The following is a 17,847-nucleotide window of genomic DNA, read 5'->3' as shown; positions in this document are numbered from 1 at the left end:
CCACCTCTGGCACCTCCTCTGCCTCCTGCTGACTTCCCATTTCAAGTACGAACCAGCTGCCACGCCCCCGGCAACAACAGCCTCTTGAGTTCCCTCAGCAACAGCAGCTTCCTGAAATGAGCCAGCGTCCCCAGCAACTGTCTGCTCTGCCAGCGCAGGAGAATTCACCTCGCCAACCTCAGGCATCAGCACGCTCAGATCAGGCTGGACGGGGTAGAGGGTCTCCAGCTGCCTCTCTTCCTCCTCTATGGCCTGCTGAGTCGAAGCCTCCTCAAGTGCAGCACGCATTCCGCTAATCTTTCCCCGCCAGGTAGCATAGGCGACAATATTAGTGGCCAGGGAGATCAGCTCGCTAATCTTCTCTTCAGAATGTTTGAGAGAATCAGAGAAGGTGCTGCACACCTCCTGAGTACGCGCCAGCTGGTCAGCTCCCTCCTCCAGCTTCTTCTTGGCTCCAGCAAGCTCGGCTTTTAGCTCCACCACCCGTCCCCTCAAGTCAGCACGCTGCTGCTCCAGCTCAGCAATGGTTCCAGTCAGCTCCTGATTCCTGGCACTGGTGGCCCTACTGGTAGTCTGGACCACATTGATCATCTTCCTATTATATAAGGCTGACTGGAAGGCCTGCAAGCAAAAAAAGAAAGAGTCGACAAACTTATCATTAAAAATGAAAAAGTTCGGAGCAAGCAACAGATGAGGGACACTCACCATGAAGGCATTATGCACGTCGTTCTCTGCCATCTCCTCTGGCGAGAACTCTGAGAAGACCTCCACCGATGAGGGGAAGAGGATCTGGTCGATTTCAGGCCAGTATGGCACCTTATCAATATTTCCACAGCCCTCTGAAAAGTGGGCGATGATGCCACCACTAGCAGTAGCAGGAGGACTAGCAGGTGGGGTAGGAGGATGACGGGACAACGACCTGACTTCTAAGGGCTCAGGACGAGCAGCGCTGAAAGGGGTAGAGGGAGACTGGAAGAAAGCAGCAGGGGCACTCCTCTTGGAGGCATAAGCTTCGTCAGGGCTCACAGCAGATCACTTTGTTTTAGCACTCTGGTGGATGGCCTCCAAAGGGTCAACTTTTGAACCTACAGGCAGCCGAAATTTCAGATGTCAGAAGCACCAGATAGGCAGCAGGATTATGAGCAGAGATAGCACGAGTAACAACACAAAGTGGCTTACTAGAAGACATGCTGTGAGCTGACTGCTGTGGGTTGGAGGAGCAAGCAGGTGAGAAACCAGGGAGCAGATCAGGAAACTTTCTCTCAGATTGAGGAACGCAGAACAGTTTGTTGCGGGCAGGTGTCGGGTCGCCCAAACACGTCAGCTGACAGGGACCTGCATGAAAGGAAGAAGTAAGCCGGTAAGCATTAAGGGAAGACAATCAGGCATCAGGAGAACTACTTACTCGAGGTAATAATCCAGTCCTCGAAGATGTAATCAGCAGGCGGCTGGATGGAAGCCTTCTTCACATAGAAGAAGTCCTCAAACCACTTCTCATCCCTGGACTTCGACACGTGTCTGAAAGTAGTCTCACCAGAGCCCCGGAAAGAAAATTGGCCTCTTCCCAGGGACCGGATCTGGTACATATGGGCTAGCTCGCCCAGGGAGATTGAGTCGCTGGTATTCTGACTAGCAATCAGAGAGTAGAGAAGGACCCTCCAGATGTTGGCAGAGATTTGCGCCATAGCAAAATTGTTGGTGCGGAGGAAGTCTTGCATAAGTTTTGGGAAAAGGAAGCGAAGACCGTATCTAAATGGGTAGAGGTAGAAACAAACCCATCCCGGCCGAGCAGCGTCTGCCTTTTGGCCTGGTTCAGGGATCGCTATTTCGACCCCATCGCTAAGGCCCAGTAACTTCTTTATTAAAGGAATGTCACCAGTGGTGAGAGAAGAGTCGCAGTCGTGAGGGTGGACGAAGAGTTTGCGAGAGGGAAAAACGGGATCTGGGTTTTGGTCGGCAGGGGCAGAGGTCGAGGTGGCAAGACGGGTTTTACCCATGGTCGAAGAGAAAGAAAAAGAAAAGGATCAAATGAAATATGCAAGAAAAGTACCTGATAAAGGGTGGCGAAGGCGGCGGCGGGAGGAACGGAGTCCGGCGAGGGGATAAAAGGAAGAAGAAGGGTTTTTGGGAAGGGGAGAGGGTTTAATTTTTGAAGTTAATGAAAGTAGGAAGGGGGAGTTGAGATTATAAAGGAGGAGAGAGAAGGGAGCGCGAGAAATGAGGGAGAGAAGGGATAGGGGCAATGATGAGTACACAGGGAGGTGTGCAAAAGACGGCGCGGGACTTTTTGAAAAATATATGTACGTAATTCCTTATTCAACGCCACGAGACGTATCTCACAAGGAATTAGGGGCAAACTGTTTGGGCTAAAATCTGCACTCTAGCCTAATAAAGGATAAGCCCACTTGGCGTCGTTTGAAGAATTGGGCCGTGGCAATAGATCATTCATAAGGAGCCCAAGAACAAGTGGAATCCGCTAAAGGCGTTGGGCCAAGAAAGCAAGCGATAGAGGAAAAGCCCGCTGAGGGAGGAGTCCCGTATTTTGGAAAGCATTCAGGGAGATCAGGGAGAATGGAGGGAGACGATCCATTATGGAAAGAGTTGTGGTAGGAGTAATATTCCTTACCATAAACAAGGTAGGATACATATAGGGTTCCTACCCTATAAATAGCCAAAGGAGCATTCAAGATCTCACGCATACACGCAACACATTGTGCTAGCTAGATTTACATTCTGCCTCAATTGTACTCATCCTCACATTAAAAGCTAGTGCAATCCTTGGAATGGTACCGTCCCTTCCCGCGGTCGTTTCCCACATTGGGTTTTCCGCGTCACCAAATCTTACGTGTCAATTCCAATTTCGTACTTTATTTCTTTATTTAGCACTAACGTAAATATTCCACAAACATACAACGAGTAAGACCGCATTGACCTCGCATAACCTAAAATCCGGTAAAAATTACCAAAACACATGGCTTTGTGAAGCATGCGTGCATGGATAATGAAACGTTTTTACAGAATTGATAATGTTGTTGAAATAGTATACGTAACCAATGAGACCACGCGCAGGTTTCCACGAAGAAAGTGCTAAGAGCATGCACATTGAAGAGTATCTCCTCTTCCTCTTATTACCTCTTTTTCCCTCTATTTTTTTGACACCTTACTTTCCACTATCACCATCCTTCTTCTAACTTTTCTTCCATTTTTTTCCCCACGTCAAAGAGGATCCTCTCTTCTTCCTCTTTTATATTTTAATTATATTTATAATAGTTGATAAATTTATAAACAAAAATTATAATCCACATGGTCTAACTTTATGGGAGAATGGGCACAAGGGCCTAGGATTAACTTCCTCTAAAAATAGAGGAAGTCTTCCTCTTCCTCTTCCTCTTCCAAAGAGGATGTCCAAATTGGTTCCACATTGAAGAGGACATCCTCTTAAAAGAGAGATAGTGCTAAGAGGATGCAACATCATCTTCAATGTGGATGCTCTAATTACATCCTTCAGAAAATAATGGGCATGGATTGATTGATTGTAGACGACATATCATTTAATTAAGCAGTGACTCTTCGGCAGGGGCGGAGCCAGGATTGAAAATTTGGGGTAGCGAAAATAGCGTGAGCCGTGAGCACAATAACAACATAGAATTTATTTTATAAATAATTCGTTTTTTTGTTGTCAATAAGAACTACACTTTCAATTTGTAAATACGAAAAAAAATGTTTTCGCGATAATTGACGTGGTTGTTGACGGGGATGACGGTGCCTCAAATCCTAGGTAGTTAAGACCTTTCATTAAGCATTTTTTTTGGCTCAAGCTAGTCGAGCCTAAAAAATTGAAGCTCGAACTCGGCTCGGGAAAAGCTCGAGCTCGGCTCGAACTCGAATCGAGCGCGTTTTATCATTATATATTTTCACTTTCTCACCTTTTAAATCTAACTAAATATAAATATTAAAAAAGTATAAACGAGCATTCGAGGGAAATAGAGTTCGGAATTAGAGAATTTTTCACTTTCTCACCTTTTAAATCTAACTAAATATAAATATAAAAAAATTATAAACGAGCATTCGAGGGAAATAGAGTTCGGAATTAGAGACTGGGATATTAGGAGAGATATTAGTGTAAAAAATTGATTATTGTAGGAGTCGAACTCGACTTTCCTGAGAGATGTACTTATACTTCACCACTAGACCATGTACATTCTAATGCTACCTTAGAAACGTATTATTTTTTTATCCTTTGACACATATCAGCGATATATGGAGTAGCAAAATTTCGTCTTCTTAGTCAAATTTTCGGGATTTGGGGTAGTGGCTGCTACCCATGCTACTAGGTAGCTACGCCTCTGCTCTTCGGCAACCACATCTACCTTCACCAATTCCTATATCAGTTAATTTTCTTTTTCCCTTATTATGTCTCTCACTAAATTAGTGGGAGACGGTCTCTCACGAGACCTACTAAAACTTTTATTAACTGACCTGTTTTAAATTGACCAACACAAAGGGGTGTGCAAAACCAATTTTCCAATACGGTTTTGAAAATGGTATCGTACATCCAGTTTTTAAAATCTCGATTTTGAGCCAATGTATCTAAATAACTCTAGACGTTAAGTCGGGGCATGTACATGTGTAGTTGGTAAAAATATAAATAGCTAACATCTTCCTCTACTTTTCCTAATAACAAGTAAGCATAGAGAAATGGGTCAGGTATTTTCTTACATATGGAAATTAAATGGTTTCGTCCAAAGCAAGAAGGAGGTGAGAGTAGGAAAACTGAGGAAGAAGATGATCAACTTAGCCAACAGAAAGAAAGCTACTACATAACCATTCCTGATCATGTCGAAACCCAATACGTCTCAAGTTCGAATCCCAGTAATAATGTGAATGACATCCCTCAAGCTGAATCCATTGTGGTTGATTTAAGCAAGGTGCAACAGAGAATTGCAAAGAAAAAGGGGAAACAAGAACAAGTAGAAGTTTGTGACAAAAACGTTGTAGTAATTAACAAGGTTAGTAAGAATGTGTCAAAAGATACATCATCAATTAAGAGGATAGGAGGCTACACAAGTAAGCACATGATTTTGTTAGTTGGTGAAGGTGATTTTTCCTTCTCCGCTTGTTTGGCTCTGGCTTTCGGTTCCGCTTCCAACATCATTGCCACTTCTCTCAACTCTCAAGGTTACCTACTTTTGTGATACTCTTCATTTTAAACGACATGCATACATAATTGTTGTACTGTTATGTGATCCATTACTTTGTATACACAGAATTTCTGACTCAAAATTATGGCAACTTCTTGAACAACAAAATGGAGCTGGAGAAGCGAGGTGGTGTGATCCTCTATGGCATCAATGCGAAGACAATGGTTAAGGATCTTGTAATTGGCATCTTAAAATTTGATCGCATTATTTTCAATTTTCCACATTGTGGTAAATTTCGTAGAACTGATGCTGATATGAGGTAAGAAACTTATTTTTTCTTTCATGCTTTTAGCAAAGGATATTATTGTGACTAAGGATCTACTCTCGTAATCTCGTATGTATCTTTAACATTCGGACATGACTTTGACACTACTCGACAATTCATTTGTTTTTTGAAGAGCAAACAAGGAGCTGATAAGAGGGTTCTTGAGAAACGCAAAGAAGATGATAAATGAAGATGGTGAAATACACATTACTCACAAAACGAATGGATATTTCCTGCAATGGGACATTCCAAAAATAGGGTCGGATCAAGGTCTACGGCTAATTCAGGAAGTCAAGTTCAAACGTAGCAAGTATCCTCGATATAACACCAAGTTCGGATTTGGGGGAGACAAGGACTTTGAGTGCAATCCCTGTACAACCTACAAGTTTGGGATGTGCACGGAATAGATGAGTAGTCCTTTTGGGCGTCTTTTTGGTTATGGCTTATCCGCTTATGGAAGGTGAACCAAAAGTCAGATTGGTTTTGTTGAGGGTGCATGGGGTTGAATGTGCGGATGGTGATGATTATAGAACGAACAGTAGTGTATTCAATCGTACTAAATTCCAATGGTTTTGTTCTGCAAGTCTATTATCTATCTAATGCAATTGCTTGTTTGGAAGTTCAACTAGAAGCATAACGTGGTTAACGGCTCAGTCGTATGTGTCTCATTGATTCTTAGTTAATCTCCTACGGCAAATAACATGCACTCATCTGGTAACCACTGTAAGAGCTTCACAACACATCTTGCGAGAACAAATGATGTCTTAGCAAAATGATTAACATTAAGGTACCGGTAAGTCCGTAACAATATAATACATGTGTAAGAAAGATGCAAGTACTTCTGAATATGTACTTCATCCACAATACTTTGGATTTCCTCATTCACATTAAAGATACCCCTTTTGCTTTATAAACTGCCCTTCGTGTGTCATCGCATAAAAAAAAAATAAAAAAAAAAACGTAAGGGAACATCTTCCTTGTGAAAACGGATCATCTCCCTAGCTAGGTGCCTAAAAATCTAAAATAATCATGGAGAGATGAGGCAAGTAAAGTAAGTTTACAAAAATTTCCCAAGGGGTCTCAACTCCCGTGGCAAGCCGTCATAATTTCCCGCACTTACATCCGACTGATAAAATGGCCTCTTCCGGTTTTTCCACAGAATGCTGTCTGCTATGTGCTCCTTACTCGGAGTCAGCATTACAAAGTTTGGATCAGCCCTTTCATAACTGTAGATGAAACGTCAGTGAAGGATGTCCTAGCTAATGAAAAATTGTAACCATCTCTGTTATAACGGTGTTATCCAAACAATATACCTGGCTTCTCTAAGATTTTCTGCTCGAATACCGAATCCCAAAGATGTATTTCCAGCTCTATGATCTCTGGTAGCTGCAAAAGCACAATGCCAATATAAAACATAAAACATTGCTGATAAATATAAAATGTCACACTCGCACAACAGATAATGCTTTGGAAATGAGGTCTTAGTGAAAACTGAAAAAGAGAGATCAGTAACATCCATATGAATATGAAATACTATACTAGGGAAAGATCAACTGCCGAAGCTCTAACGATGCTGCATCCTCTCCACAAGTCAACTTCTCGTTCTAAAAGTGGCCTATCACTAAATAATACGTAGTCAAGATAAGTCTGGTTCTGTCTGAAACACACTGAATATGCATATCACCAAGAAAAAAAGCTTACAAATCAGGCACTATAAAACCGTCTCTAGTCTCTACCACCCAGGATATAAAACTAACTCATATTGGTGTAAGGATTTACTATCTTTTACAAATCAACAAAGAAAAACAATGAGCAAGAGATAGCCAACATAAGCTTCAAAGTGAAACATATATTCAACTGGTCTTAGAATCTTACATGAAAGATATCCCAATATTCATTGATAAAATGAATTAATTGCTGGAAGTTCTGAAAATAGAACACCACATTTACCTTTTGTATCATATTTCATATTCTTTCTTTTCTATTTTTCAGGTAACACTGGGCATGCGATTGCCATGTTATCGACTATTTACCTCGAGCGACACACTTACCCGCGATAGTGGCCGACACCACACTCAAGTATATGGTTATGGAATACTGGAATCCATACTTGGCACTTCTCCTAGCACATAGGCTCGCATGATAAAAGTAGGGGAAATGACTGGATATGTTCGACGATATTAAACCGTATGTCTTAATCATCAAACCTTTGACGACCAACCTAATAACATTTGATCACCAACTTCCAGTCGGCAAAGCTAATTTCGGTAGATGGTTAATTCGGTTATTTAGTGGTACACCTTGTTTAAACGGAATAAGTCATCAGAATTTCAACTCAGACTTTTGAAAGGGATACAGGAGTTTCGGAAGAATATTATACGGTGGTTAATGTGATAGATAGGTTGCTAGGGGTAGAGGGAGACCAAAACAGACATGGCTAAGAGTGATATAGCACGATATGATATGAGATTTCTCGGGCTTGATGAGGGAATGGTGACGGAGAGGGCACAATGGAGGGGAATGATACATGTGGATTTTTAGTATTTGACGTTTATTTGAGATATTTAATGTTTTTATTTAATTTTTAAAAAAATTATGTCTTTTCAGATTTATTACACCTTTTTACCAACTTTCTTATATATTAATACTTGGTTCACTTTTAAGGTATTCCGGACCCTTAAGTTTTACTTCGGTTTTCAAAATCGTTTTAATCTGTAATCTCGATTTAAATTCCAAGTTTTTTTTATAAAAGAAATCCGGACTTCGATTTTAAAACCTATAAGTTTACCTGGCTTTTGTATTATGTTTCACTCCCCTTTTATTTTCCACTTTTTCTTCTCTTTTTTCTCATTGAGGTGTGCGTTCACCAATGGACGGTTCCAAAGGATGATTCATGTCAACCGACCCCAAATCATTTTGGGATTAAGGCTCTGATGTTGTTGTTGTTGTTGGTTAATGTGATAGATGAGATCATTAATTCACAAGTTCAAGGTGTAGTTCTACAACCACCTATTTATACCACGTTTTAAAATTCCCACTTTTTGCAACTTTTTTTCAAAACTCCCACCAAAAGCCAAATTTCACCAAATATAAGTAGCGTCTTTTAGCTAATATCAATCATGATATATCTCGAATAACTTTTCGTACAAGAGAAAGATCATTCATAATTGATATGGATGAAAAAAATGTCTTACGTTTTAGGGAAAAATGGCTTCTTGTGAAAGTTTTGGTGGGAATGTTCAAATAGTTGGGAGTTTTGAAAAATAATGAGAACAATTAGGTGTTTTGAAAATAATGTATTGAAAAGGTGGGATTTATGAATTTTCTCTTAAGACAATGATCATTTCATCCTAAGTTTTTAATTATTAGTTGTTCATACTACTAAACCAGTAAAACATCTTCCAAAAGTAGCATGGAAGTATTATCTATTATCAAACGAGGAAAAAAAATCAGCATAAAGTCTTAAGAAAAAATGAAAGTATGAGCTTATGCTATCTTATGGAATGTATTACCCTTGACATACATAACAAACTAACAGCAAAATGTATTCATAAAATGCTCCCACGACCCCTAATTAATACTTGCATTGGAAAACTAGAGTTGAACACAAAACCATTGATTCTCTATTCATTTACAGATGATCTTTTATGATGTAATGAGGTATATACCCACTACTACACCAGTACACCACCCTTTATACCAAAATTCATTATTACCTACCGCTTCGAACATGAGAGATAGGAATGAGTGAATGACTTCAGTATCACTCTGGGTAATACTATTGAAAAATATTATTTCTGAACCAAGCTAAAAATAAAGGGTTTTTCTATATGATAACCCTGTGTTTTTTCAAATTCGACAAGATAACCCTACTTTTTAGAAAACACATATGGTAACCCTCTACTCTATTAATACTTATTAGCTTGACCCTTAATTTTTGTTCCGTCAATTTAGTCCGTTAAGTAGGTGACATGGCTAATTGCATTTTAGGATTTTCCGCAAGGTAACCCTATGTTTTTTTTAAATCCAACTAGGTAACCCTATTTTTTACCAAATAAGAAGTGTATCCGAAGATTAAAAAAGAAAAACAAATTAACCACCAAACCATAAGTATCAATAGATTGGGAGAAAATTTGTTGAGAAGTGTAACCAAAAATAGAATCCACAAGTACCTGAAATGCTAAAAGTGAAAGAAGGTTTCCACCAAGACTTGAATGCCAGTGACAACGTGGAACTTGAAGGGCCCGTCTTTCCCTGCATATTTAGGGGTATAGCAATCTTGCTGCAGAAAAAAAAATTGGCGGCAATCATCAAAGGAATTATTCAATCACATACCTTCAACATGAAATTTTTGTTTGCCTGCCATGACGCTGCAACCTGAAATGTAGAATCCTGAGATGTATTTGACGTGTTTGTATCCTCCAATCTGTAAATGAGTAATGAAAGAACTAAGAGATTATGCCCATAAAAAGAGATCTGGAAAACTGAGTTGGATTACCTTGTTTTCAACTCAAAGCCAAAGTCAAGGTAATTTGTTATCCCAATAATTCCATTTTCTTCGAAAGGATTTTGCACCTGCTCAATAGAATTAGTAAAGCTAGTTGGGAAAGTAGCCCTCAAAAGAAACTAGTGGACATATAAAAGGAGCATACCCTTCTTTGGACAACAACATGTTGATAAAACGAGGCAATAAACTGCAAGCAAGATAACAGTCTGTCAAAGGTCATAAGAAGAACCAGGAACAAAATTCACATGAACCCATGAACTGATGTCAAAATCAGCACAGAATTCATGTTTAGTGCATGTAGAACAGCTTTGACTTGTTTCCGCAAGATCAAGAGGTAATTCTTCCAAACAAAAGTAATTCTTTCGTTGGAGCACACTTGCTAGAACAGAAACACATAAAATACAGGGTACAAGGTTACTTCACCCAATTCCCATACCTTTTTGAACATATAAATCAAATTCACAGACATTTATCAAAGGCAGATAAATTCAAATGATAAAGTACACCTCATTTCAGAAGTCCTTTGCTTTTAAGAAAAATGCATTCTTTTAAAACGCATTTAAATCGTTACTAATGAACAACTACAGCTCTAATTAGTCAAATAAGAGATCGGCTGACGATTCATTAATTCTTTATAAATGAACTAACAGATGAAACCTCTACTAACCATTTTTCCCATATTGGCGAATTTTAAAAAAATTTAATTTCAAAAGTTCTCATAAAGTCTTACAATTTTTTAAATTTACGGTGCCTAAAATCATTGCTTTGGTGAGGCAAAAGCATTCATGAGTGGTCAAAGATGAAACAAGATTGGCTATAAAAGTCACAGGGAAATTCAAAAACTTTATTTTCAAAGCATATGTTGCCGTTGAGCTACAGTACAATAGGGTTAATAAGCCCAAATGTAGTGTTACTCATCTGAAATGAGAGGAGTGATACTATATTGAATGTGAAACAGATTAACCTCTTAGTATCGACCACTCTTATTCCAGGATTAAGTCGAGTACAAAAGCATATGGATTTTGGATGCAGTCGTTACTGACAATGGAAATGAGAGAATGAAACTCATCAACTTATCTTTGAAAATATGTTTAGCAGAAAAGAAGATAAGAGTGAGAAAACGGCTCCTGCATTTTTCTGCCTCCCTTTTGTCCAAAACTCAGGTATTTCATTGGCGTTTAAAAGTAAAAAGAAAAAATTTAAGGGTAATCCCTATCAGTAATTAAATCACTTCCAATTATTACTTTACTGATTAAATGAGAACCAATTTCCGATAAAAAAAAGTAACTCAGAATAGTAGAGCATGACACATTTTTCTAAATGCAATGTTTTCAGAACCTGATTACTATTGGCAAGTTCAAGACTAAAGTTGAAAGAAGGACTTAAAGGGCTGCCTGACCCCAGTCCATAACCAACAGCACAACTCCAGTTCTTCAGATTTTTCAGTTTCAGGTCATCTTTGACACCACCTGGTAACAGTTTATGCATCATACCCATCAGCAAACCAGCTATTCAACAGATGGTTTACAAGTAAATGCTTTTAAAGGAAACTCAAGCAAGAAATTGGTAGTACTGATTCTTTCACCACACCATACAGTTTTCTGCACAAGTTGTCGTCAAAGATCAAATCAGTAATATCAATGTAACTTGCTAAATATTCAACTAATTAAACAACCTAGCCATTCTAGTCAATTAAATACACTAGACTAGAAACGGAATTCTCCAGTATTTGGAAAATAAAATCCTTGAATAGTAAGTCGTTATTAAAATGAAAACTATCCTGATAAAGGAGCAAAATGGACATAATAGATTAATCTACAGTACATCCAACATATGATATGAAATGAAACAAGCACATCGAAGTCCTTCATAGATACCGAAGAGGTCTTAGCCTAGTGGTTAAGATTGAGGTATCGTGACAATAGGTCACGGGTTCGAATCCCCCTCCCCCTTAAAGTTGTACTGGCCTTGCGCCTCATTTGACACCCAAAAAAAGATCCTTCGTGATAATTGTTAGTCAGTAAGCAGATATCTCCAAGTGCATAGAAAGTTAAAAGCTTCTTCTAGAGTTTCAATTGTCTTTGTGAGAATTCACAGTGCAAAAATTGCCAGTTGTTAAGGTCAGCGAGTGAGTGTAGTCTGAATTTCATTACAAATCACAATAGACAAATAATTCCAGCTCATAATCTCTGAAGTCTGAACTTGTTGCTAGGCCACTGTTCAAAACTTCAAATTCCTTGATGTGGGGATGTGTGAGAAGAAAAAGTTGAAATTTCTTAAAACCCTTTTTCCCATCAATAAATTGCTCCGAAAATCATATAAAATATTGTAAATGCAAACTCAAGAAATAGACTTTTTTTACTCTGAATTCTGTTCTCTCCTGCCTATTTACTGCCTAACAAACAAGTGGTAACCAGAAACATAACCAGAAACCCCAAGAGCAGTATTACAGCAAGCAGTCTTCATGGAGAATGACAAAGGGTATCAACCATGCTTTTTAGACATGAGAGACACGTTGATTGGCCGACAGCTTCCTACAGGAGTATCAACTAGCCTAAGTTTTGTGATATACTCCCGCCATTCAACTTTTATCTTCCCATTTCTCCAATATATGTGAGGAGTGTTTTATTGAAGTGGGAAGATAAAAGTTGAATGGAGGTAGTATTTAAATAGCCATCTTTTCCTGCAATTTTAGACCTAGTATAGAAATTCAACTTAGATTCACTACTAGCCAAATTGTCAATGCCTCACAAATATCAATAGTTTGGTTAAAAGATGGAGAATGAAACAATATATAGGATTGAAATATGAAAAAAAAATCCATTCGTAATGAAAGCCAAGGACGTATTATTTTTAGTACTCGATTATGATGAAATAAAGCAAAACGGCTTACTAAATTGGCAGCACTTTTATTGTGAAGTAAAAACTCGATAGATACAACTCTCGACGCAACTTTCATTTTGGGTGAAATAGAAGTTTTAGCAACACAGGGTATGGTGCGTACATCCGACCGCCTCCCCGCCCCCGATGTTTGCGGGAGGCCATGAGGCACTATAGTAACGTTGTTAAAGTTGTATATACTTAGACCGGCCTGACCGGACTATCCCACATCTCAGACTTTTGAGCTCTGAGAATGTTCAAGAACCGATTCTAGACTACTCATGAGGCTGTTTTATCATTCCTTTCTGAAATCATTTGTCAATGCAAGTGAGCAATTTAGTCTTATGGGATCTTGGTAAAGCAATATACTTAAAGATCAATTCTTGCCCTACGATCATATCTGCATATAACTGTACCAAGAATTTTTCAGCCCCTAATACCAGGCCCAATAGGGCAGCACGTTACACGTATAGAAGAACTCCAATTGTCATTTCCACATTACCCTAGTGCCTCAAGGGCTCCAGCAAATTGCAAGGTAAGAGGCCGGATGGATGCAACCTTACCCTTGAGTTAGCAACATAAAGAGGTTCCAATTTACCCAGGATGAAAATTGCGTAGAGAAATGCATCGATGACTACTACTTGGAAAGTGTGTTCTAAATCATAGGCTGCTGAACCACGTGAATACAAACTACTTGTCGGGGATAGGAAGCTTATCAGTTAGTATCTGTAACAGTAGTCACTTGCACACAAAAAGATACGACATACAGATTACTTACATAGTGGTTCATACTGCACCCCAGCTGTTAGTCTTCCCATCTTACTGACTAACCAGGCACTTTTGGGGAACTCATCAGACTCTGCAGAACAAGATAGCTTCATTATACGACGACAATAATGGTTGAAAAGAAATAAGTCCACGTAATACAATTTGTCCTAATGCTCTAGACAATACACCAACATTATAAGTGCAGGAAGAAAATTTTTAAAGATTGCAGTCTAGGAAAAAAAGGTAACATGTCACTACAACATAGAAAGACATGATGAGACTAGAAGCAATGTTGGTCACGTACGAGGGAAAGGTGTCACAGTCACCCCACATGAAAGGTTTCCAGAGCCATATCTCAATCCCATGACACCGTAATCTTCAGGAGATATCCTGTGGCACAGGCAAGTCTATATGTATAAGAATGTACTTGCACCGGATTCAGCTATCCTTCCATTTCAGAATATACCTTTTCTTTGATATTAATGGAATTATTCCAAAAGCTCCAAGTCCATATTTAGGGTAAAATGCACATGACCGCATCCGTAAAACCCTACACATAGTAACATAAGTGAAAAAAGAGTTGATGTTGTGATTATAAGCATGTAAAAGAGCATACACATCCCATCAAACGTGTCGATTTTCATAGATGTTCACATTCTCCATTGTGAGCACAGCGATAAATTTTTAGATCCAACTAAAATCATTTAAGAAACCAGATGCACTATGCAGCAAGTGCTATGGGAGGGAAGAGAATTATACAAATACAGAACATATCAAGAAAGGGAAGGCTTACGGATCAGTGTTGGCAACAAAGAAGTCAACAAATGTATGAGGATCATCAAAATCACTGTTTGGCAGGAAAAAAAAAGGAAGTGAAATCAGGGAAATTCATTATAATGATAGCAATAAGAGTAAGATGGTAAAACATTTGGAGAAATGAAGATAAAAAAGGGACCTTTGCCAGCGGAACTGTGCATTCCCAACAACTTGTCCATCAGACTTATGGTCAAGTGGACCGGAAACCTAGAGATGGTTAAGAAAAAAACATAGTCCGTAGTTGATTTTGAAACTTATTTAGATTTAATAGTAACAAGACAAGAAACATATAAAGAGCATAGTACATAGAAGAGCAATCAACATGAGAAGATTATTGAGGATACAGTAGCAATCAAATCGACATGAGGGTCGTCCAAGGGCTTGAGCAAGATTCGTGTGCTGAATTGCCTAGCTTCGTCGAAATAATCCTCAAAAAGACACTTTAAAGCAAGCTTTCCAAATAGTAAATTATACGAGGAATCCAACATCCTACAACAAAATTACGAAATGTTTAATAAAAGTCCTGTGTCAGAAGCTTTAATCATTAGAAAATACTAGTGATGAGAATCATAATGCACAGTCCATAAAGCCGCTCATACAATAAAAGTCATGTGTCCTCCGTCCCGGGCATTGTTTAAGTATTTCATTTTTGGGTGTCTTAGTCAATTGTTTACCTTTCTATTTTGGGAATTCACTTGAGAGGCAATTTGATCCTACACACTGAATTTGATCCATTTGTCATCCAATAATTGACTCATTTTTCTTTCCTTAGGGTATGTTTGCATTGAGGAATTTGGAGAGAAAAGAAAGGGAGGGAGAGTAGGGATTTAAAATTCCTTGTTTGGATAGCAAATAAGGGTGTAGGGAAATTGAGGGGAGAGATTTGGAGGGATTCATTTTCCCTCCTCCAAGGCAAATCAAAATCACTCCACTAAGGGTATGTTTGGATAACAAAAGTGGAGGGAAAGGGAGGGGAGGGGGGAGGAGGGAAGGGGAAGGGGAAGGGAGAGAAGGGAAGGGGAGGGGTAATGGAGTGTGGTTGTTTGGATACAATTTCCCCCCAAATCTTGCCTATTGTGGAGAGATTTTGATTAGGCTTGAAGGAGGGAAATTGGATCCCTCCAAATCTCTCCCCCTCTATTTCCCTCCATCCCCATTTCCTATCCAAACAAGGGATTTTAAATCCCCTACTCTCCCTCCCTTTCTTTTCCCTCCAAATACCTCAATCCAAACACACCCTAAGAGGCGAGATTTGGAAGGAAATTGTATCACCCACCTCCCATTTGCCCTCCTCTTCCTTTACCTCTCTTTCTCTTCCCTCCTTCCCCCTCCACTTCCCTCCCTTTCCCTCCACTTTTGCTACCCAAACACATCCTAGTCTTTGTGCCAAAACCAAAGGTAAACAAAAGAACGGGACCCGGACGGAGGGATTAACATCCCCAAATTAATATTCCAGAATGAAAGACAGAATATATGCAAAGAAATGAATAATAAGGAATAGCGAAAAGGGTGGTAAGCTAACCTGGTACGAGCACCGAGAGGAGGAAAGTCGAAAAGCGGGGGAACTAACACCATTGGTGGTGGGGCTTCCTTGCTTGTCCATATTCCCATTTCTTTCTCTTTCTCAATGTTATTTTTGTTACACAAGTACTCGGCAGTTGTTAATCAAGACGGAAACGGGGTTTTCGCGGCAAATTCAACTCCTCACTCTCACAGCCCTTCACTTCGCCTTCCTTTTCTCCCTACTTGACAATTGACAATTGACACTTGACACGGAGCGGAGACGCTTTCACCTCTATAAGGTTCCACTTCCACATGTCATTTCTCAAACCTCGCATCGAGATCTTTTCCCGGGCTTAAATAGATTTTTTTTGGATAATAGGGTTATTTAACAAAAAAATTGAAATTAAGTTTATTTGCTAAATATGTGAAATGAATAGATTAAATATTTACGGTATATCTAAGTATTATATATATATATATATATATATATATATATAGAGATTGAATCATGTGGCGACTTTTCTTAGGGTGGTAATTTGACCCATCTCCACCATCCGATCAAAAAGAAATGAATGTACCAGATTGTGCCACGTCCCACTAATTAAAATCTCATCCCGTCGTTTTATAATCATTTATTCAACTCTCCTTCCACTCTCCTCTTTCTCTCTCTTTGTCATTTATCTCCAGTCTTCAGCTTCTTCAATTTTGTGCTTTCCATCACCATTTTCGTCGCATTTCGATCATCTTCAATGCCTGCAACGATTCCGTTCTTCACTACTATCAACATCTTCAACAATTTCGAAACACTTGGATTGTTTTCCTCGAATTCTTTGAATTCAACAAAAGCTCGACGTCGATCGATGAATGAAGATGAAGAAGAGCGATTGAATCGATCAACTAGGTGAAGAATCGACAGTAGAAGCGAAGTGTTGGAATCCAGTTTTCTAGAGTAGAATGAAGCACAATAATAAAATTGGGATGGACGGAATAACATTTTGTCTTGTACTATTCTTCAGGTTTCAATGGTTTTTTATTATAGAAACCCGTTTTTAATGTATATAATAAATAATGCCATGATGATGCCAGTGTAAATGTATGTCGTGAGAAGGGTCTCAACTTCTTTATTAGGATTTCCTTTTTGGGGATGTTTTGGCCTATTGCTTGAATTTGGTGTATGAATCATTGTTAATTTTGGCTTGCAGATATTTTCAACTAGACTAGACTAGATGAAATAGGCATTTTAGAGCCCTGCATGTTTCTTTGGTCTTTCGACTTTGGGTCATGGGTCATCGCTCTTTCATCATATTAAATTAAAATATCTTACCTTGATCGAATAAATTTGGTTTAAGAAGCTTACATTTGTGATGGGATGTTGGGGTGACAAATGTGGAGCCGCTGGTGTCAATTTGGGGTTGTTTTATTATGGTGTCTGTTGATGGTTTCCTAAACTATTTTTTTTCAACTGTAATCCGACAAAAATTGATTTGCTTGTTGGATGCAGTATTATGAAATTGAATTCATATGATTATGCGACATTGTTTGAGCTTTGTTGCTAGAACTTGATGACATTTGGTGTCATTGTCGTTTTACTTTACATTTGGTGTCATTATGCGACGTCGATCGATGAATGAAGATGAAGAAGAGCATGTAGTGTTATTCCAGTAACTTGTCATGTTATCACATAGAGTAACCGTGTTATTCTATTAACTTGTTACGTTATTCCATAGAGCCAAATAATATTCTGTGACACAAAAGCCATGTATTATAACACAATATCCTATTATGATAACATAGTTATAGTTACGGATTATAAAGCGCGAAAAACCAATTCTAATGATTTGAAGACAAACTAGTTCCGTCAATGACCGTATAAGGCACATTATATGCATTTAAAATCTGAATAAGGT

The 17,847-nt window shown here is 38.9% G+C and overlaps 2 protein-coding genes across 3 annotated transcripts; one reads left to right on the top strand and one right to left on the bottom strand.

The window, feature by feature from the left end:
• Positions 1-4,626: 4,626 nt before the first annotated feature.
• Positions 4,627-5,962, top strand: LOC141640610 (uncharacterized protein At4g26485-like). The gene is made up of 3 exons (XM_074449342.1): positions 4,627-5,178; positions 5,268-5,460; positions 5,600-5,962. Exons 1-3 carry the CDS (start codon positions 4,722-4,724, stop codon positions 5,871-5,873), a joined length of 924 nt encoding a protein of 307 aa, XP_074305443.1. The 5' UTR covers positions 4,627-4,721; the 3' UTR covers positions 5,874-5,962.
• Positions 5,963-6,223: 261 nt separating this feature from the next.
• Positions 6,224-16,295, bottom strand: LOC141640622 (uncharacterized). 2 transcript variants are annotated; one of them, XM_074449349.1, is made up of 15 exons: positions 15,960-16,295; positions 14,782-14,926; positions 14,577-14,644; positions 14,415-14,468; positions 14,088-14,171; positions 13,926-14,011; positions 13,632-13,712; positions 11,312-11,442; positions 10,119-10,160; positions 9,965-10,041; positions 9,802-9,892; positions 9,639-9,720; positions 6,780-6,852; positions 6,528-6,692; positions 6,224-6,380 (listed from the first exon to the last, which is right to left on the bottom strand). In XM_074449349.1, exons 1-15 carry the CDS (start codon positions 16,046-16,048, stop codon positions 6,374-6,376), a joined length of 1,275 nt encoding a protein of 424 aa, XP_074305450.1. In that variant the 5' UTR covers positions 16,049-16,295; the 3' UTR covers positions 6,224-6,373. The 2 variants fall into 2 exon arrangements, with proteins under 2 accessions (XP_074305450.1, XP_074305451.1); XM_074449350.1 differs by having other exon boundaries at positions 6,287-6,692.
• Positions 16,296-17,847: the final 1,552 nt, after the last annotated feature.

Source organism: Silene latifolia, unplaced genomic scaffold (genome assembly GCF_048544455.1).
Source record: "Silene latifolia isolate original U9 population unplaced genomic scaffold, ASM4854445v1 scaffold_95, whole genome shotgun sequence".
NCBI classification, from domain to species: Eukaryota; Viridiplantae; Streptophyta; class Magnoliopsida; order Caryophyllales; family Caryophyllaceae; genus Silene; species Silene latifolia.
Note: the sequence above shows the minus strand (reverse complement) of the source record. Positions and strands in the feature narration are given on the sequence as shown.